The sequence below is a fragment of the Salvelinus sp. IW2-2015 genome, linkage group LG31, assembly GCF_002910315.2.
Source record: "Salvelinus sp. IW2-2015 linkage group LG31, ASM291031v2, whole genome shotgun sequence".
Classification (NCBI taxonomy): Eukaryota; Metazoa; Chordata; class Actinopteri; order Salmoniformes; family Salmonidae; genus Salvelinus; species Salvelinus sp. IW2-2015.
In genome coordinates this window covers 16,126,996-16,148,551 of record NC_036870.1, presented here as the reverse complement: position 1 = coordinate 16,148,551, position 21,556 = coordinate 16,126,996, and the positions used below count along the sequence as shown (strand labels likewise).

The window sequence follows — 21,556 nt, the reverse complement described above, 5'->3', positions numbered from 1 at the left end:
CAAATTCTTAGAAACGGACAGAGTGTTTGCTTTATTATAATTAAATTGGTTAATGAACATATAGGAAACAAATTCCTTCATCAGCTCTACAGTGAAATAAAACAATAAGAACTAGCCAAGACAGCAGTAGACAAGGCATATTGACAGAGAGAGGCATAAAGCAATCACAGGTGTTGATCAGGAGAGCTAAGATAGCAACGTGTAAATGGCGATGAATGTGCACAGCGGGTCAGTTAGGTACATACAGGACCTGAGTTCGAGGCTGAGGCCGGCAGGTAAACAAAATGAGGTACCGAGGTATTGAAACTGTCCAGGGGGCATCAGCTGTGTAGCCAAGTGATCATAGGGTCAAAAGAGCAGCAGTAGGTGAGTCAGGGTGCCGTTCAGTAGTCACTACTACGCTAGGCGAGCAGGGGACACAGCGTTCCCAAAAGCTAGAGGGCCGGTGCTAGCAGATGGTTCTGAGGGCGACATCATAACAGAATAGCCTGTTGAGACCACATCGGGCGATCACGTCGGCAGTCCAGTCGTGATGGATCGGCAGGGCTCCGTGTCGACAAGTCCAGGCCATTTGGCAAAATATGTATTGTAGCCCTATAATTAGCTGGTATATGGGCTTAGCTCGAGGCTAGCTCAAGGCTAACTGGTGCTTACATCAAGACAGAGGCGTTAGCTAACAGTAGCCACTCGTTTGCAACTAGCTATGATCCGGTGTAATGATCCAGAGCGGCAGGAATCCGGTGATGTGGTAGAGAGAAGCAATCCCATATGCTCTGGGTTGATATCTCGCTGTGCAGACTGGCAGGTGTTGTCCGAGCTAAGGCTGGCTGGTGACCGAGCTAAAGGTGAAGACTGCTAGCCGTGGCTAACAAAGACTAGTAGCTAGTTAGCTGGCTAGCTCCTAATGGAGGTTCCAGTTATAAGGAATAAAAATAGCAGATCTGTACCACATTGGGTGAGGTGGGTTGCAGGAAAGTATATTTAGTTTGTAGATAGAAAGTGAGATTAACATATATATGGAAAAAAACATCTATTTACACAGGATAAGACAAAGACAAAAACACACACGTCCAACTGCTACGCCATCTTGGAATGTATCTCTTGACTTGCTATGTCTTGTCTCCCAACCTCTCTATTTGCCATCTCTCTCTACTAGTCTTTTATTATATTATTAGTTTGTGTAGCAGACACCCTTGCCCGCAGTCAATTGCACCTCTATCCTGCTTTTAGCATTATTTTATCTATTCCTACTATTTAGTCTGTCAAAACTGCTGAGCGAGGACAACGTTGTGCTTTTACCTGAGGGCACGATATGCATTCTCTCTCCCTCTAGCTCTTTTTGAATCTGTCAAATTGCCCATTGAGTGAATTTGATCTGTTGCTTTCCACTTACCCTGGCATGCGAATGAGGGATGAAAGGTGTCTGGTAAGAGTCAGAATAGAGGGGGATGAGGGAGAGATGGAAGGAGGATGAAGTTGCAAATTGGCTATGCCCTAAAGTGTGACCCATAAACTGGATTGGTGTGACCTCAGCAATATAAGACAGATGACTGCAACAGATGTCTGCCGTTTTTATATAGAACTCAATGTGAACTGGTTGTGTAGGAACCTCATGCTATTCAAAGCTTCTTGGCTGGTTCCTTAGGTAGTGCATTTGATTGTCAGTCAACCATCAGCCTGCTGTGTGTCCTAAACATCGTTCTCTTGTGCAACGAGTGTGTGCAAGGACGACTCATCACCTAAGAATGGGTGGATATTTCACACCCAGTCTTCCGGGATCTGTTACATGATTTGCAGCAGCAGGTGATTTTATCAGCTGGAAAGCAGTTATGAGTCATTGTTTCTGGGAGAGTAACCTACCCTGTCCTCTTGAACGTGTTTTGTTTAAATGCAGTTTCTGTGGTAATTATGTGTTTACCATTGACTGTGATGGGCTTATGTTTGTATTGAAACAGTTTTGAAACCGTCCCACTCAGTTCGATGTTGAACTCTTGTGTTAATACGTATTTGGCTGCTGCTCTTATCAACTTACCTACATAAGAATTTCTGCCAGCTGGTACAACTCAACAGCCAATAAGAGTGGAATTCAGACCAGCCTTCAGCTTTAAGCCTGGCTCAGTCTGTACTGTGGTCTAGTAAGACACAGACACTCTGTACTCTAAGATGGCGCTGGAATGTAGAACCAACTAGCTCAAGCCTAGTTCATAGTCCTACAGGCTCTAGTTTTCTCCTGTGGAGTGCTGCAAGGAGAGACCTAGTTAAGCTGCAGCTGGCCCAGAACAGAGCGGCACGTCTTTCTCTTCATTGTAATCAGAGGGCTGACATGAATGCTATGCATGCCAGTCTCTCTTGGCTAAGAGTTGAGGAGAGACTGACTGCATCACTTTTTTTTTTTTACAAGAAACATTAATGTGTTAAATTCCAAATTCTTTGCATAGTCAACTTACACACAGCTCTGACACACACACTTACCCCACCAGACATGCCACCAGGGGTCTTTTCACAGTCCCCAAATCCAGAAATAATTTCAAGAAACCATACAGTATTATATAGAGCCGTTATCGCATGGAACTCCCATCTCATTTTGCTCAAATAAACAACAAATCTGGTTGAAAGAAAAGAGATAAAGCAACCCCTCACAGCACAACGCCTCTCCTCTGTTTGGCCAAGTTAGTTTGTGTATTTATTGATATGTAGGGTACGTGTTCCTTTTTTAAATTGATGTAGTTCTGTCTTTGATCTGTTCTTGKCTATGAATGTCATGTTTTGTGTGGACCCCGGGAAGAGTAGCTGCTGCTTTCACAACAGCTAATGGGGATCCTAATAAAATACCACATTCTGTAACATTACTGTTGGAGACATACTGTAGAGTTAGTTAGGGCCTAGTCTATAGAGGAAATGTTTCCCTTTTTAACCAATAGGGCAGCACATTCAGTAGGCCTATTTTATCATTTTCTTTCCCCCTTGCCTTAATTTTCTGTCTTGTTATAAGTGTCATGCCACTCACCTCTCCCTCTCCAGATGATGAGGTGGACTTGCAGCAGAGTACGACAGGGAGTGAGGGGGGGAACTCATCAGGCGGAACCCCTCCCTCCAAACGCAAGGGCAAGTTCTCCAGCTTCGGGAATATGTTCAAGCCCTGGAAGTGGAGGAAGAAGAAGAGCAGTGAGACGTTTCTGGAAACCTCAATAGGTACATCCCCTTTAGAAGTAGTCAAATTGATGGATGGATTGTACATCATTGTAAGGACGTGTTGAAGTTGAACGTTTTCTTATATCTTACTGATTCTGAACAAGACTGTGCTAGCCCGATGAGCTAAAGCCTAGACGTTATGTTTTTAAGAGAGCTCAGGTCTTCATCGTCTCAGACAAGGTTACCCATCAAGCCACCTCTGTTACGGGGAAATTAAACATATTTGTTTACTTTCAGTGTTGGAGAGGAAGATCTCAGTAAGGAGACCTCGTCAGGAGCTGATCGACAGAGGAGTGCTGAAAGAACTCCCAGAGAATGGTATGCAGACTAGCGCCCGTGTCCACAAAGCCTGTCAGTAGGAGTGCTGGTCTAGGATCAGGCCTTTTGATCATAATTTAAAAAAAGATTATATGGACAGATCCTAGATCAGCACTCCCTACTCATAGATGCTTTGTGGATACGGGCCCTGATCATAGTGGAGTAGACAAAGACCTACATAGATACTAGTAGCCTATAATTTATCAAGGGGAAACAAAACTAATAGTAGGGTAACACTTTTAGAGAATGCTGAGATGTAGAGAATATCTTTGCTCACCTCAAATTCCTTATCAGAATGTATTTCTGTGTGACAGAGGGCAACGATGTGAACCATTMCAAAGGTTTGGTGGTGAAGAATGGCCTGCCAGTACCTATGGATGTTGACCGGGTCTCAGAGTCAGGGATCAAGGTGTCCCGGGGGGAGGCAGGCCCAGGGCTTAACCCCACCTGGCTACCCCGGGGAGAGGACCCACAGCGGGGCAGCGTCCCTTCAGACGACCCCCGGAGCAGGAGCCGGGTGCCCTCTGACGCCTCACGCTCCAACCGAGCCCCACTGGACGTAGACTCACACGCCAGGCTATCGGTCATAGATCTGGAGAGACGGAGTAGAGTGCCGTCTGACATGTCAGAGAGGAGAGGAGGGTCACTACTGAGAGGACCTGCTCCAGAGGAGGGGAGGCAACGGAAAGAGGATAAAGAGGACAAGAGAGAGGAGAGGAGAGAAGGGAAWGAGGACAAGAGAGAGGAGAGGAGAGACGGGAGAGAGGAGAGGAGAGACGGGAAAGAGGACAAGAGAGAGGAGAGGAGAGATGGGAAAGAGGACAAGAGAGAGGAGAGGAGAGATGGGAAAGAAGGACAGAGAGAAGGAGAGAAGACGGGAAAGAGACAAGAAGAGAGAGGAGAGATGGAAAGAGAACAGAGAGAGGAGAGGAGAGATGGGAAAGAGACAAGAGAGAGAGGAGAGAGAGATGGAAAGAGGACAAGAGAGAGGAGAGGAGAGATGGGAAGGAGGACAAGAGAGAGGAGAGGAGAGATGGGAAGGAGGAGAGGAGAGATGGGAAGGAGGAGAGGAGAGGTCCTCGTGATGAGAGGGAGGAGAGAGAAAGAAAGGATCGGTGGGAGAGGGAAGAGAGCGACAACAGGGAAAAGAGAGACTGGAGAGAGGAGAGGGAAAGGAGGGACAGAGATGATCGAGAGAAGAGAGAAGAGGGGGAGAAGGAGGACAAGGAGAGGAGAGGAGAAAAAGATGACAGAAGAGAGGGAAAAGAGAGAAGAGATGATCGTGAGAAAAGAGACGACAGGAGAGATGACCGGGAAAGAAAAGATGACCGGTACAAGATAATCGTTCGTGAAAAGCCAGACGAAAGGGGGGAGGAGAGGGATAGGAAGAGGAGTCCTCCTAGGGCTGCTAAACCAGAGACCCTCTTGAGACCTATAGAAGAGTGTCGTCCTGTGGTCAGACTTCACTCTGAGATGGAGCTAAGGCAGAGTCTCCAGAAGACCTCAGAGGACCTCCGTAGCAGGGTCCGCCCTGCCTCTGAGGCTTACCGCGGGAGCACCCTGCCCAGGTACATGCCATCTGAGGAGACCAAAGGAGGGGAGACCCGCGGACGAGCAGGTAAGAAACAGCCTGTGGCGTAAATTTCAATGCATTCGCTTGTATGTCTGAAGGTTGCTCTGAAGTTGTTGAAGTTTAACCATTCTTAGTGGAACGAAGCTTCGTTCCACCCAGTTTATTGGACATTTTGCAAGTGCAATGTGTTACTGTCTGCTAGTTGACTGTCTAGGAGATTCTGTTTTGTATATCTGGTAACCCTGTGAATCTCCTTGTTCTCAGCCCTGTGAAAGGTGTGAGGACTTGACCAGAATCCGTCTTTAGTTAATCTGTTAAGAAGCTGCTTATTGTCCAACGTTGAGTTGCAGCTTATCTCAGCTCTGTGTTCTATGTGCTCAGCACTGTACAGTAACAGTGTGCTTGTTGTGGTTGCACTTTGAGCCCCGGGACCAGGGGGAATAGAAACTCCTATTGTCCTCCTGACCTCTCCCCCTCTCTCTGTGTGTGTGTCCTGTGCCTGTCTGTAGAGTCCACTGGTGTCCGCTTCGCCCCTGGCCACACCCCAGATCCTGACTCCACCCGTGACTCCTCCCGTAGAGAGCCGCCTCCTACTAAACAGGCCATGCTCCCTCCTAAGAGCCACCCCACTATCACCACCTCCACGGAGCCTGTCCGGACCTCCACCCCACCCTCCTCCTCTACCTCCCCTGCTGTAGCGGTGGCCAAGCCCGCCAGGACTGTCTCCCTGGTCATCAGTGATGACCCTCCTCCCACCCACTCCAACCCTGTTCCCCTTGTACGGTCCAGCCAGGTACCCCCCTCCTCCACCACGGGGGAATCGGCCACTCCTCCACCCGTACCCCCCCATGCCAAGCAGCCACCTGTACCCCCACCCAAACCCACCAACCGCAACAGCAACCCTGCTCTGCTTGGTGAGTTTACCCTGCCTCTGCTTCCTGTTTGTACTGCTGTTTCACTCCATAAAGTACTGCGTTTAATTGTACTACGTGGGTTTATGGATGAGTTAAGTTCTGTACCCTTCAAGTAAAGTGTTGCAATTATGTTTGACCTTTTTGAACCCAAAGCAATGAGACTGTTTTTAAGTGTATTTTTCTGTGTAATGGTTAGTCTCGATGCGTACTGAAACGCAGGGTGTTCTGTACAGTACCTCGCCCTTTTTCTCCTGGATTTGCTCAAATCCTGCGTCTTCTCGTCTTGTCGCCTCCTTTTGAAAAAGGTCAAAGGTAATCGAGKAGAGGGAATGTGGATGAAAATGCTCTTGTATGAAATGACTCGCCTTCTCCACTCGCTCGTCATCAGGCAAATTACGTTTACAGGGGTGGATCCCAAAATTTGTGTAAAGTGATAAAAACAAATTTAGTTAGTTATGCAAGACATTTTCAATAGCATATCGTTTGTAAATGTTTGCATAATTTTCTCCTTCAAGAAAACAACAGCTGATTCAAAGGGGATGTGACAGATTTCAAAACTGCCGCAAAGGTCTCCGATGGGAGACACTTGTGCTTCCTCGCCAAAAGGAGGCTATCGAGGAGGGGAGAACCATCTTCCGTTTGCCTATTAGCAAATTGACACACTCCTCAACCACTCTTCAGTTTCCGGCTCACTGAAAAGGCCCTAGTCTGCATTTTCAGTGTACATCAAGACACTCTCCAAAGAGAGGGGCAGGGGGTTTGTCTTTGTCGCGTTTATGCAAGCACAACATACACACACACATTGCCGCACTGGCACTCCTCCGACAGGCTGGAAGTGACTCCGGAGCGTCCAGTGCTCTGATTGGCTGCCTCAGTGTTCTGTGTCTTCTGACCCAGCATGCTGCAGCTGCCCTAGGTCGGAGCCCATCCCAACAGTCAATGTAGTAACAGTTGTTGTGACGCAATTAGAAAATTCCTATGCCGTTCTGAAGGTTTGGTCCTCATAGATGCGTTACTCCATTTCACACTCACTCAGCATTCATACAGCGGACATCTGCTGAACATAAAGTTGTGTACAGCAGAAATGAAAGTATTCATCATTTGGATCTCCTCTCTGATAGGCTTTCAGAGACTGTATTCTGATTGGCTGCTACAGTGACACACTGACACACACCTCACGGTTCAGTTCTTCCCACTCAGCAAGTCTTAAGTCCTGCAGCTGCTGCTGTTTTCCCTCCATGTCTCCTGGCTAATCCCAGTAGTTATATCATATACACAGAGTTTACAAAACATTAGGAACACCTGCTCTTTCCATGACAGACTGACCAGGGGAAAGCTTTGATCCCTTATTGATGTCACATGTTAAATCCACTTCAATGAGTGTAAATCAAGGGGAGGAGACGGGTTAAGTAATGATTTTTAAGCCTTGGGACAATTGAGACATGGATTGTGTATGTGCGCCATTCAGAGATTGAAGTGCCTTTTGAACAGGTTAAGGTAGTAGGTGCCAGGGGCACTGGTTTGAGTGTGTCAAGAACTGCAACGCTGCAGGGTTTTTCACGCTCAACAGTTTCCCGTGTTTATCAAGAATGTTCCACCACCCAAAGGACATCCAGACAACTTGACACAACTGTGGGAAGTGTTGGAGTCAATATGGGCAAGCGTCCCTGTGGCATGCTTTCGACACTTTGCAGAGCCCAAGCCCCTACGAATTGAGGCTGTTCTGAGGGAAAAGGGGGGTGCAACTCAATATTAGGAAGGTGTTCCTAATGTATTGTACATGCAGTGTATATAACCCTGTCATTGGTCATATTGCAAACATCCTTTCTCTCTGTTGGAGAACAGTGGTTTGTGTCATCACAATATGTACATACAATAGGTCTACATCCTCACCAGACAATCATGTATTTATCTGGCAGCTTTCTATCCTTAGAGGCTAAATATTAGATTTAGTATGATATTAGTTTCGATATTGAGGTAACAATCTGCCTAGCTGTGCAACAGTGACCAGTTATTCAGTGTCCCGCACCTCCAAGCAGCCTGCTGAAGGCGTTGACCTCTGACCTCCCTCATCTCTGTCAGTGTCCACATTGAACAGTGSCTCCAGGGTCCACGGTCCCCTTTCTCCTCACTACTGTACTAGCTGGAGAAGGCAGGGGGAGCTGGGCCTGTACCTTTCCCTGCCCACCTACCTCCACAGCCGACGGGCTGAACAAGCCTGCTCAGGTACCCTGTCCTGAGGGGCGCAACCCAAGCCTGCCATGCTGTGACGCTGTCCTTCTGAATAACCATAACCGCTTCACAGCACGTTTTGTTGCACACCACCAAGTCTAATGCCAGGGTGTCTATAACAACTGAATAACTGTTACCCATTCTGCCCATAGCCGATGGTGTGAAGCACCACCAGCATAGATCGATGGTCCCCCACTACTTCATTCATTGCATGTCGGATTGAGTTGTTGCTGAACTGACTGAACTAACTTGACTTAGCTGGAATGAAAACAATGCATGGAAGTTAACTGCCAGGCAGTGTGCCCCAGCTTGTTGGATGACTTCGATGAACGGTCAGGAGAGACTGCGGAGACGTGTGAAATGACTTCAAAATAATGGATTCGCACTAATAAAATGCTTTTCTGGTTGTTTTCAAATGAATCAGGCTTGAATCCTGCTGTGAATGATTTCCATCTAAACCATAGGGTTAGATGTGTACCGTTCTGCTAATGTCCAGGCCTGATATCATCATGCTTTTTAAATATGTTCCATCTATCCACTGGCAAATCATGCATTGTGCCTTCATGAAAYTAAACAAGTCATGATATTCCTTTAACCAGTTTGCTTGAGTGTGAATGTGATGCCTTTTATATTTCAGATTAGTAACACTCTCTTTCTCTGTCAGTTCTGTTCTGTGTCTACTGCATGTCAGTCCTTGTAAATGACTAGTATTCATTCTGTTGTGTGTTTTGTTCCATAGCGGAGCTCTCTCAGGCTGGCAGTGGTATCATTGTTGTTCCTGCCCCCACCAGGCGCTCTCCACCCACTCCGCCCAAGAGGATGACCCCCGTCACCAAGCGCCTCTCCGACGACCCGTCCCCTGAGGCAGAGGCCTCCTTCCCCTCTAGTTCTGCCCCTGTTCCAGTCCCCATACCTACTGTCTCTGTACCCCCCAGCACAGACCGAGACGGCACCAGGGACACCCTCAGAGCAGTAGGGTTCCAACTACCCACCTCTGACCCTGCACCACGACCTCTGCCCCATATACCCATGTCCACTCCTAGCTCCCACCCCTACCTACCTCTCCCCAACCCTGTCTCCGTCCCCCTCCCTATCCATCAGAAGGATCCTCCCAGCCCCACCACAGAGCCACCCAGCCACCCCCCAGCCTCAGTCCCAGCCATCCCCCTTCACATCCTGATCCAGCGGGCCCTGTGCTCCCCCAGCCCGGCTCAGGCTAAACCAGATGGGTCCCAGAGAGCCCACTCCATGCTGTTTGAGTCCCCCCCAGAGTTCCTCACTGAGGCTGGAGGCCGACGCTCCCTACCCGTCACCATAGAACCCCTCAGACTGTGAGTATACTACTCTATCATACTTCCATAATGTCACAGCATATCTATTAACCACAGTACAAACGGGAACAATATTTACGCTGAGCTAAAAACGTGACTTTGATCATTGCAATAGAAAAAGACATGTACAGTTGAAGTCAAATGTACATACACCTTAGCCAAATACATTTAAACTCAGATTTTCACAATTCCTGACATTTAATCCTAGTACAAAATCCCTGTCTTAGGTCAGTTAAGATCGCCACTTTATTTTAAGAATGTGAAATGTCAGAATAATACTAGAGAGAATGATTTATTTCAACTCGTATTTCTTTCATCACATTCCCAGTGGGTCAGAAGTTTACATACAGGCAATTGGTATTTGGTAGCATTGGTAGCATTTACATTGTTTAACTTGGGTCAAATGTTTTGGCTAGCCTTCCACAAGCTTCCCACAATAAGTTGGGTGAATTTTAGCCCATTCCTCCTGACAGAACTGGTGTAACTGAGTCAGGTTTGTAGGCCTGCTTGCTTGCACACGCTTTTTCAGTTCTGCCCACACATTTTCTATAGGATTGAGGTCAGGGCTTTGTGATGGCCACTCCAATACCTTGACTTTGTTGTCCTTAAGCCATTTTGTCACAACTTTGGTAGTTTGCCTGCGGCCATTGTCCATTTGGGAGACCCATTTGCGACCAAGCTTTAACTTCCTGACTGATGTCTTGATGTTGCTTCAATATAACCACATCATTTTCCTTTCTCATGAAGACATCTATTTTGTGAAGTGCACCAGTCCCTCCTGCAGCAMAGCACCCCCACAACATGATGCTGCCACCCCCGTGCTTCACAGTTGGGATGGTGTTCTTCTGCTTGCAAGCATCCCCCTTTTTCCTCCAAACATAATGATGGACGTTATGGCCAAACAGTTCTATTTTTGTTTCATCAGATCAGAGAACATTTCTCCAAAAAGTATGATCTTTGTCCCCATGTACAGTTGCAAACCGTAGTCTGGCTTTTTTATGGTGGTTTTGGAGCAGTGGCTTCTTCCTTGCTGAGCGGCCTTTCAGGTTATGTCGATATAGGACTTGTTTTCCTGTGGATATAGATACTTTTGTACCTGTTTCCTCCAGCATCTTCACAAGGTCCTTTGCTGTTGTTCTTGGATTGATTTGCACTTTTCGCAAGTACGTTCATCTCTAGGAGACAGAACGTGTCTCCTTCCTGAGCTGTATGACGGCTGTTTGGTCCCATGGTGTTTATACTTGCGTACAATTGTTTGTACAGATGAACGTGGTACCTTCAGGCATTTGGAAATTGCTCTTTGTGCATGAAAAATTACTTTTCATGCACAAAGTAGATGTCCTAACYGACTTGCCAAAACTGTAGTTTGTTAACAAGAAGTTTGTGGAGTGGTTGAAAAACGAGTTTTAATAACTCCAACCTAAGTGTATGTAAACTTCAACTGTATATGCATACATCATACCCACTTGATCACTCTCTATTCAACAGTCAGATTCAATTGTTAACTTTTTCCCTCTCTCTCCAGACCTGAGGATGATGACTTTGACATGGAGGAGGAGTTGGAGAAGCTTCATCCCAGACGGATGCTGCCCCCCAGGCAGCCTGAGCTGGAGCCCAGGAGCAGGAGGGGTCTGGTGGTCGATCCCAGGGTCAGTGTAATCCCAGAGGGCCGGGGGCCCGGAGACAGCAGTGAGGAGGATGAGGAGACAGACTCTGACGGACCCATCCTCTACAGAGATGACGATGAAGACGAGGACGACGATCCACCAAGTAAGTAGATCTGAAGTCTGGTGATAATGTCACATGGGTCTGGTGTAGATTTAGTATGTAGATGTGAAAGTCTGTTGAATATCCAAATGGGTCTGGTGTAGATTGTAGTAGTAGATTGAAGTCTGGTTGATAATCACATGGTCTGGTGTAGATTTTAGTATGTAGATTGTGAAAGTCTGTTGATAAATGCCACATGGGTCTGGTGGTAAAAGTATGTAGATGCTGAAAGTCTTGTTGATATATCGACATGGGTCTGGTGTGAATTAGTAATGTAGATTGAAGTCTGTTGATGAATCCAATGGGTCTGGTGTATAGATTAGTAAGTAGATCTGAAGTCTGTTGATGATATCAAGGGTCTGGGTGTTGAATGTAGTAAGTAGATCTGAAGTCTGTTGATGATATCACATGGGTCTGGTGTGAATGTCGTAGTAGATCTGAAGTCTGTTGATATATGCCTACATGGTTTGTCGGGTGGTAGTAAGTAGTGAAGTTGTGAAATCGACATGGGTCTGTTGTAAGAGGTCGACCGGACCCCTTTTATGATTTTTTTTAAACACCGATACCGCTTATTGGAGGACAAAAAAAGCCGATAACGATTAATCGGCCCGATTTAAAAAAAAAATAATAAAAATAAAAAAATAAAAAAATAAAAAATAAAAAAAAAATATATATATATATATATATTATATAATATATATATATATAATTTAAACAATATATACACTTGCTCAAAAAAATAAAGGGAACACTTAAACAAACACAATGTAACCCAAGTCAATCACAACTTCTGTGAATCAAACTGTCAACTTAGGGAAGCAACACTGATTGACAATAATTGTCACATTGCTGTTCGTGCAAAATGGAATAGACAACAGTTGGAAATTATAGGCAATTAGCAAGACACCCCAATAAAGGAGTGGGTTTCTGCAGGTTGGTGAAATCACAGACCACTTTTCAGTTCATATGCTTCCTGCTGAATGTTTTGGGTCACTTTTGAATGCTGGCGGTGCTTTCACTCTAGTGGTAGCATGAGACGGAGGTCTACAACCCACAACAAGTGGCTCAGGTTAGTGCAGCTCATCCAGGATGGCACATCATGCGAGCTGTGGCAAGAAGGTTTGCTTCGTGTCTGTCAAGGCGTAGTGTCCAGAGCATGAGGCGCTACCGGAGACAGGCCAGTAACATCAGGAAACGTGGAGGGAGGCCAACAACCCAGCAGCAGGACCAGCTACGTCCGCCTTTTGTGCAAGGGGATCAGGAGGAAGCACTGGGCCGAGCCCTGAATGACCTCCACAGGCGACAAATGTGCAATGTGTCTGCTACAACCGGTCAGAAACAGACTCCATGAGGGGTGGTACTGAAAGGGCCGACGTCCACAGGTGGGGGTTGTGCTTAAACAGCCCAACACGTGCAGGACGTTTGGCCATTGCAGAGAACACCAAGATTGGGCAAATTTCCGCCACTGGTGCCCTGTGCTCTTCACAGATGAAAGCAGGTTCACATGAGCACAATGAGGCACATGTGACAGACGTGACAGAGTCTGGAAACGCCGTGGAGAACGTTCTGCTGCCTGCAAACATCCTCCAGCATGACCGGTTTTTGGCGGTGGGTAGTCATGGTGTGGGGTGGCATTTCTTTGGGGGGCGCACAGCCCTCCATGTGCTCGCCAGAGGTAGCCTGACTGCCATTAGGTACCGAGATGAGATCCTCAGACCTTGGTGAGACCATATGTGGTGCGGTTGCCTGGGTTTTTTCTAATGCAAGACATGCTAGACCTATGTGGCTGGAGTGTGGTCAGCAGTTCTGCAAGAGGAAGGCATTGATGCTATGGACTGGCCCGCCCGTTCCCCAGACCTGAATCCAATTGAGCACATCTGGGACAACATGTCTCGCTCCATCCACCAACGCCACGTTGCACCACAGACTGTCCAGGAGTTGGCGGATGCTTTAGTCCAGGTCTGGGAGGAGATCCCTCAGGAGACCATCCGCCACCTCATCAGGAGCATGCCCAGGCGTTGTAGGGAGGTCATACAGGCACGTGGAGGCCAAACACACTACTGAGCCTCATTTTTACTTGTTTTAAGGACATTACATCAAAGTTGGATCAGCCTGTAGTGTGGTTTTCCACTTTAATTTTGAGTGTGACTCCAAATCCAGACCTCCATGGGTTGATAAATTTGATTTCCATTGATAATTTTTGTGTGATTTTGTAGTCGGCACATTCAACTATGTAAAGAAAAAAGTATTTAATAAGAATGTTTCATTCATTCAGATCTAGGATGTGTAATTTTAGTGTTCCCTTTATTTTTTTGAGCAGTATATATATATATATATATCTATATCATTTAAAAAAAAATGTATAAAAATACATATCATACACACACACACACATTTTTGTAATAATGACAATTGCAACAATACTGAATGAACAATGAACACTTTTATTTTAACTTAATACATAAATACACACACACACACACACACAGCTCTGAAGTGACAATGATACTGAAGAGTCAAATACTCTCAACTGTTTGAATAAAAATAGAGTTTAAATTACCTGTGATGAATGTTGAAAACAAAAACTGTCATTTCTATATGCAGGAAATCCTATTTTAATAATGGGCATGGTAAGAATTGACGACCAAAGTGCGAGTCATAATTCCCATGACACCTTCTAGCAAAATCTGAAAAGCGGTTCCTTCATTTATTCCATAGGATATTAAAATAAGGTCTGTGTTTCGTGTAGGCTTACACCACCTTGCCAATTTTATAACTGTGTAGATATCCATAGGACAAGGTAACTCTGATCAATATTGGCTAAATATAAGCGAAGATCATTTTTTTTGTTGAGTGGATTTATGAAAATATGTTGACAAACGTTACCTTATCCTAGTGAGATTTACACGGGTATCAAAACGTCGAGGCGGTTTAAGCCTGCACGAAACACAGACCTTATTTGAAGTAGATCAAGACATTCTCTATGGAAGACATGAACGGTAAAATAACGAAGGAACCCCTTTCAAATTCAGCCGCAAGTTATTACAGGAATTATAACGCGTCGACTATTTCTCTCTAAACCATATACCTTTGACTAATCCGGAAACTATCACCTCGAAAACATAACGTTTATTCTGTTCCGTATTTTATCCAACGGGTGGCATCCATGAGTCTAAATATTCCTGTTACATTGCACAACCTTCAATGTTATGTCATAATTACGTAAAATTCTGGCAAATTAGTTCGCAAAGAGCCAGGCGGCCCAAACTGTTGCATATACCCTGACTCTGCGTGCAATGAACGCAAGAGAAATGACACAATTTCACCTGGTTAATATTGCCTGCTAACCTGGATTTCTTTTAGCTAAATATGCAGGATTTAAAAATATATACTTGTGTATTGATTTTAAGAAAGGCATTGATGTTTATGGTTAAGTACACATTGGAGCAATGACAGTCATTGATTGATTGTTTATTATAAGATAAGTTTAATGCTAGCTAGCAACTTACCTTAGCTTGCTGCATTCGCGTAACAGGCAGGCTCCTCGTGGAGTGCAATGTAATCAGGTGTTAGAGCATTGGACTAGTTAACTGTAAGGTTGCAAGATTAGATCCCCCGAGCTGACAAGGTTAAAAATCTGTCGTTCTGCCCCTTAAGGAGGCAGAACGTTCCTAGCCCGTAATTGAAAATAAGAATGTGTTCTTAACTGACTTGCCTAGTTAAATAAAGATTAAATAAAGGTGTAAAAAAAATACATTTAAGAAATCGGCAAATCGGCGCCCAAAAATACCGATTTACGATTTTTTTTATGAAAACTTGAAATCGGCCCTAATTAATCAGTCAAGTCTGGTGTAGATTTCAATCTCAGAAGTCAAAGTAAATACAGTACTATCAAGGAAGGCCCTTTCATTATTAGTAAATACAGTATCAATAAGGGAAATTCCAAATCGATCTTTCTATTTTCTTCATTGTATGTATTTTACTACTTGCAGGTAAAGATAATCCAAATGAGAAGTGTAATCTGAGAATTGTACAATTTTCAAATGTGATGTAGAGTGAAAGTATTGTCCCATGTTACTGGAACTGTTTGTCTGCACCACCCAGGTGCCTTGGCCAGCCGTGTGACAAGGAAGGACACCCTGGCTCTGAAGCTGGAGAGACAGCAGGAGAGAGAGGAGCAGGAGGGAGGAGAAGGACAAGACGGAGTCGGCTTGCAGAGCAGGGAGCAGTGGGAGGCACTCAAGAACAAGATCGGTACCACRCTCAACAGGTAACTACATCTAGAGATCGGTGTGAGTTGGGGAGGGGGGGTGTTCCCCTACCCTAAACGTGTGTGTGTTGTGTGTTTCTCTAATCAGGAGGTTGAGTCAGAGACCCACAGCAGAGGAGTTGGAGCAGAGAAACATCCTTCCAGGTAACTCTCTTTCCCTCTTTCTCTGTCACTTCTACTTTTTCAGTCAATATCAACTTCATGCTTCATCTCCCCTCGCAGTTGGTTTAATGTCCTTCACCTTTAGATAGACAAGCATCTCTCTGGTTTTACTAGTAACCCAAAATGATCTATTACGATACATCAGTCTGTCTGCCCTATAGATGCCCCCTTGTGGTCTGTTAGAGTACTTACATACAATAAAAGCAATGACTTGATTCATGGTGCAATTTSACCATTGCACTTGTTTGTTCTTGAGTCTAGCATTGGCACCAAAACGGTAGTGCCAACACTTTTTAGAATTTGATATCATATTGTCCAAAAGGTATTTTCACTCATGTAGCCTACAGGTAAAGTTTTTCACATTTGTCTTTTGGTTATCTTTAGACTCTRAAAGCACTACTTACAAGCGTTGTCCTTAGACAGCTCTGTAAAAGGACTACATAATGTTCCGACTGCAGTGTATCTGAGACAATGCACTTCCTTGTCCCAGAGGGTAAAGACTGATTAAAACGACTCCCGTTACTCCTGTGCTGTGAAGACGCCAGGAGAAGCTCAGGGCCCGGAGTGCTAGTCTAGGATCAGGTCCCCCCCTGAACATATAATCATATTGATTATGATCTAAAAAGGAAAAACTGATTCTTGATCAGCACTCCTATTCTGATACGCTTAGTGAATATGGGCCCTGGTCCAGTCTACCATTTTCTCTCTGACTAGAGGCATGTTTTTGTTCTGTCTCTGATGGGATGGAATGTCTTGTCTTATTGTAGCCAGGAACGAAGCTGATATCAGGGCAGAGCGGAGCGAGATCAAACGCAGACTCACCAGAAAGGTTAGCCTGACTCACTCACACACACACCTAACACACACACAAACACTGCAGAATTGAAACGCATTTAGATACAGTACACCAACGTGCATACACACACACCGGTGACAAAGCAATTGTACACGGATATACAAATAAAACACTCAAATGTAACTAACCAGAGTTTATCATTTTAGTTCAACAGTCACTCAGTGTGTTTTCTCTCTACCTCCCCCCAGCTGTCCCAGAGGCCCACCATAGCAGAGCTTCAGGCCAGGAAGATCCTGCGTTTCCATGAGTACGTAGAGTGTACCACGACTCAAGACTACGACCGCCGTGCAGACAAACCTTGGACCAAGCTCACTCCCTCCGACAAGGTGAGTCGCAGTTAAGCGACTAACCAAATACATTGTAGATTGTAAAAGATTGGTAAAAAATGGTAAGAGTGCTCTTCAACTATAGTATAGAGTGATAAATCTTTAAAATCTTTACCTTTGTCCTGAGGTTCTTTACTTAACCATTTCAGCAGGGTTCCAGACATACAGTTGAAGTCGGGAGTTTACATGCACCTTAGCCAAATACATTTAAACTCAGTTTTTCACAATTCCTGACAATAAATCCTAGTAAACATCCCCTGTCTTAGGTCAGTTAGGATCAACACTTTATTTTAAGAATGTGAAATATCAGAATAATAGTAGAGAGAATTATTTCAGCTTTTATTTCTTTCATCACATTCCCAGTGGGTCAGAAGTTTCCATACACTTAATTAGTATTTGGTAGCATTGACTTGAAATTGTTTAACTTGGAGCAAACGTATTGGGTCGCTTCCCATAATAGGTTGGGTGAATTTTGGCCCATTCCTCTTGACAAAACTGGTGTAACGGAGTCCTGTTTGTAGGCCTCTTTGCTCACACAAGCTTTTTCAGTTTTGCCCACACATTTTCTATAGGATTGAGGTCAGGGCTTTGTGATGGCCACTCCAATACCTTGACTTTGTTGTCCTTAAGCCATTTTGCCACAACTTTGGAAGTATGCTTCGGGTCGTCCATTTTGAAGACCCATTTGCGACCAAGCTTTAACTTCCTGACTGATGTCTTGAGATGTTGCTTCAATATATCCACAATTTTCCATCCTCATGAAGCCATCTATTTTGTGAAGTGCACCAGTCCCTCCTGCAGCACAGCACCCCACAACATGATGCTGCCACCCCCGTGCTTCACGGTTGGGATGGTGTTCTTCGGCTTGCAAGCATCCCTCTTTTTCCTCCAAACATAACGATGGTCATTATGGCCAAACAGTTCTATTGTTGTTTCATCAGACCAGAGGACATTTCTCCAAAAGTACGATCTTTGTCCCTATGTGCAGTTGCAAACCGTAGTCTGGCTTTTTTATGGCGGTTTTGGAGCAGTGGCTTCTTCCTTGCTGAGCGGCCTTTCAGGTTATGTCAATATAGGACTCGTTTTACTGTGGATATAGATACTTTTGTACCTGTTTCCTCCAGCATCTTCACAAGGTCMTTTGCTGCTGTTCTGGGATTGATTTGAACATTTCTTACCAAAGTACGTTCATCTTTAGGAGACAGAACGCGTCTCTTTCCTCAGCGGTATGACGGCTGTGTGGTCCCATGGTGTTAATACTTGCGTACTATTATTTGTACAGATGAACGTGGTACTTCAGGCGTTTGGAAATTGCTCCCAAGGATGAACCAGACTTGTGGAGGTCTACAATTTTTTTTCTGAGGTCTTGGCTGATTTATTTTGATTTTTCCATGTCAAGCAAAGAGGCACTGAGTTTGAAGGTAGGCCTTTGAATACATCCACAGGTACACCTCCAATTGACTCAAATTATGTAAATTAGCCTATCAGACTCTTCTAAAGCCATGACATCATTTTCTGGAATTCACCAAGCTGTTTAAAGGCAAAGTCAACTTAGTGTATGTAAACTTCTGACCCACTGGAATTGTGATACAGTGAAATAATCTGTCTGTAAAACAATTGTTGTAAAAATTACTTGTCATGCACAAAGTAGAAGTTCTAACCAACTTCCCAAAACTATAGTTTGTTAACAAGAAATTTGTGGAGTGGTTGAAAAACGAGTTTTAATGACTCCAACCTAAGTGTATGTAAACTTCCAACTTCAACTGTATACTGTGTCAAACTAAAATCCCAATAATGCATATAACCGCTTCTAAATGGCTTTGCTGAGTTGTCCCCAGAGTATTACCTGGACCAGTTAAGCTAGGAGAAGAGGTTGAAACATAAATTATTGCGTACTTTCTGCTATTGAGGTTTAAAATCCCTGAGGGAAAAAATTGTTTGACCGTTTCTTAGATTAAAACTGAGGTCTTAAAACATTTGCTGTTTAGTTTTTTAAATTTGCAGGACTTTTATTGACAAGTWAAAAATCTTGAGAGGTTGATATTTATGAGTTTTGAGGTTCCAGGATTTGGATATGAGGCCGTGTGCCGTCGCAAATACGTCTGACAGCTGGAGAGAAGAACATTCTGTGGCTCCATTTTCATTTTATTCACATCCAAAAAAGACAGAATTCTGAACTGTAGGCACTGATCGTTTGATCTGTTTCTGTACTGTACATTATTCACAAGTAGACTTGCTCTAGGATGTTGCTGCCTGTACAGTACATCACATAACACCTGACTCAATGTTTGCTCTCTATTCTATTCAATCTAGGCTGCCATCCGCAAGGAACTGAACGAGTTCAAGAGCTCTGAGATGGAGGTTCACGAAGAGAGCAGGATCTATACCAGGTTAGTGTCCTATCCAATACCAATATATTTTTTTCTTTTATTTACTCATACCCTGACCCGGGACTCCAAACGAACCAAGGTTTCTCTAAAACTCGAGAACTGTGGTTGAAATTTTGAAAGTTGAAACCCTAGATCTTCTTAGCCAGTGCACATTATGACTTTTCTCTGTCCCCACTCCTCAGATTCCATCGGCCTTAGCTGTTCTCCCTGGCCCGGCTGCAGAACAAGTGCAATACTGAGCCGGGGGGTTGCAGGACTGCAATACGGAGCACACAGACCCCTGGTGACTGCAATTTCCACAGCCCCCTGTCCTGGCACAAGCCTGTTCCTCTCCTGTAAGGAACACTGTTGATGGCTACATCTGAAACTACGGACTAGAGGTATAGCCTGTCTGTAACCATGGACTATGGATGTGGCCCCTCAGTCCATCCAGTCATTGTTAAAACAAGGGACTATGGATGTGGCCACTCAGTCCATCCAGTCATTGTTAAAACCACAGACTAGAAGTGTGGCCTATAGATAAACGACTTGCATCTAAAACCATGGACTAGGGATTTGGCCTCTTGGCCAAACCACTTACTGTTAAAACCATGGACTAGAGGTGACCTCCATCGGTCCAACCCCTTGCATATGAATCCATGGGACTACTGGTACTACTGTACTCCAGCGTTGATCTGTCGGACCAGACAACCCACAGGGAGAGCTGGAGAAGAACTAGCTGAACGAGGTGTAGTGGTTTAGGCCTATTTCAGTTGCCATTTTGTAGGTTCGTTGTGCCAACACTGACTATCAGAATAGGAAGGACAAGAGGGACAGACGGCGATTGTGACAAAGGATGTCCTGTTTTGTTCCACACATCACCTCCATTCTCTGTCGTTCCCTAAAGCAAGAATGTTCCCAAGAGGCCTTTACTGTACCTGGTTTTTAGAGTTCCTTCAACACTTTGCCCTATTTTTATTTGAGAACAGAAAATAATTGTATACGTGTTGATTGTTGATCATGACGATGGTCAACATTAGTACACGGTAGTATTAATGATTTATTGTTCAACTAAATGTGATACAGAACTTTGTTAGACTACATGACGCTGGTGAAACCCTCAAACGTGTGTTTATGGGTACCCAATGGTACCGACCTTATTTCTAATGGGACAATACATGGAGTGGTACGGAAACTGTATGGAGTAAATGTGAAATGGCTATAGCTAGCCTACATGTCGGTGATGGGTTTAGTTGTCCAACCACAAGACATTAGTTAAATTGAAACTCAAATGTAGTGTCTGCTAGTCAGCTATCTAGCTGTGTTACATAGACCTTATTCAGCATCGCTCCATTTTCCCAAACACAATGATGTGCATTTTAACTGTGTTCTGTTGATTATCTAAGTGATTTTGTGACAGCCCATAATATAAGCTGACTAATCGTTTGTTCAGCGTAGTAATAAGGAACCATATTGTTAAAATGGACATTTAAAGTAATAAAAAATAAGGAAGTTGTACAATTTGAAACGTTAGAACTAATATAATTTAAGACACAACCTAAAGCTTACATACACTATAATTATTTAACGGTTGGTGTTGAAAGACTGCGGCAGGAACATGGATATATTTTTACTTCACATTGTTTAATGTTACTTTGTGTATGTAGGTCATTGGTTGGCCTCAGCTGTATAGACTTATCCTGTAGATTGATTTAATTGACTTTATATTATGTCTTCCTAATGTTAACACAAATTTGATTTTAAATGTAATTAAAGAGTTACAACAGTGCTATTTTCTAATAATGTTACAGAAATTGGTACCGAAACAGGGTTCCCTTATTTTACAGATGTTTTGTTTTTTATAAAGAGATCTTTAAAATGATTTGCAAACCTACTGTATAAATGAATGGTCAACTCGCACTCAAATTAAAATAAATGGTTTATCATCCTAAAGAATGTGGTCAACTTGTCATTATCCCAACCGCTTGCCGTTTGAAAAATCCTCCAGGTGAGGGCAGTATTATACTGTACACACTCTATTGTTTGGCTGCATCTTCAAACTATTCTGATAGGAAATCTCAGGGAAATGTTGTGTGTTTTGGGTCAACAATAGCCATCAAACTATTATGAACCTTCACTATCATCATACATGCAGATGAAACGTGTAGCCTACTGTGTAGCTTAACTCTGGCAATGGAGTATTCTTGTATTCTTCTTCAACTGTTGATACATGAGATAAACAGCCT

General features: G+C 44.2%; 1 protein-coding gene across 1 annotated transcript in view; it reads left to right on the top strand.

Annotated features, from left to right (window-relative positions):
- phactr4a (phosphatase and actin regulator 4a) overlaps positions 1-21,266 on the top strand; it is a 36,285-nt gene extending 15,019 nt beyond the window's left edge. The window contains 14 exon segments of the mRNA XM_070436371.1: positions 3,022-3,192; positions 3,430-3,510; positions 3,825-4,369; positions 4,372-5,128; positions 5,593-5,997; positions 8,080-8,223; positions 8,969-9,560; positions 11,086-11,330; positions 15,432-15,597; positions 15,686-15,741; positions 16,527-16,588; positions 16,804-16,941; positions 19,255-19,331; positions 19,514-21,266. Of these exon segments, the coding sequence (XP_070292472.1) occupies positions 3,022-3,192; positions 3,430-3,510; positions 3,825-4,369; positions 4,372-5,128; positions 5,593-5,997; positions 8,080-8,223; positions 8,969-9,560; positions 11,086-11,330; positions 15,432-15,597; positions 15,686-15,741; positions 16,527-16,588; positions 16,804-16,941; positions 19,255-19,331; positions 19,514-19,529 (3,455 nt within the window). The 3' untranslated portion in view covers positions 19,530-21,266.
- The last annotated feature ends 290 nt before the right edge of the window (positions 21,267-21,556 follow it).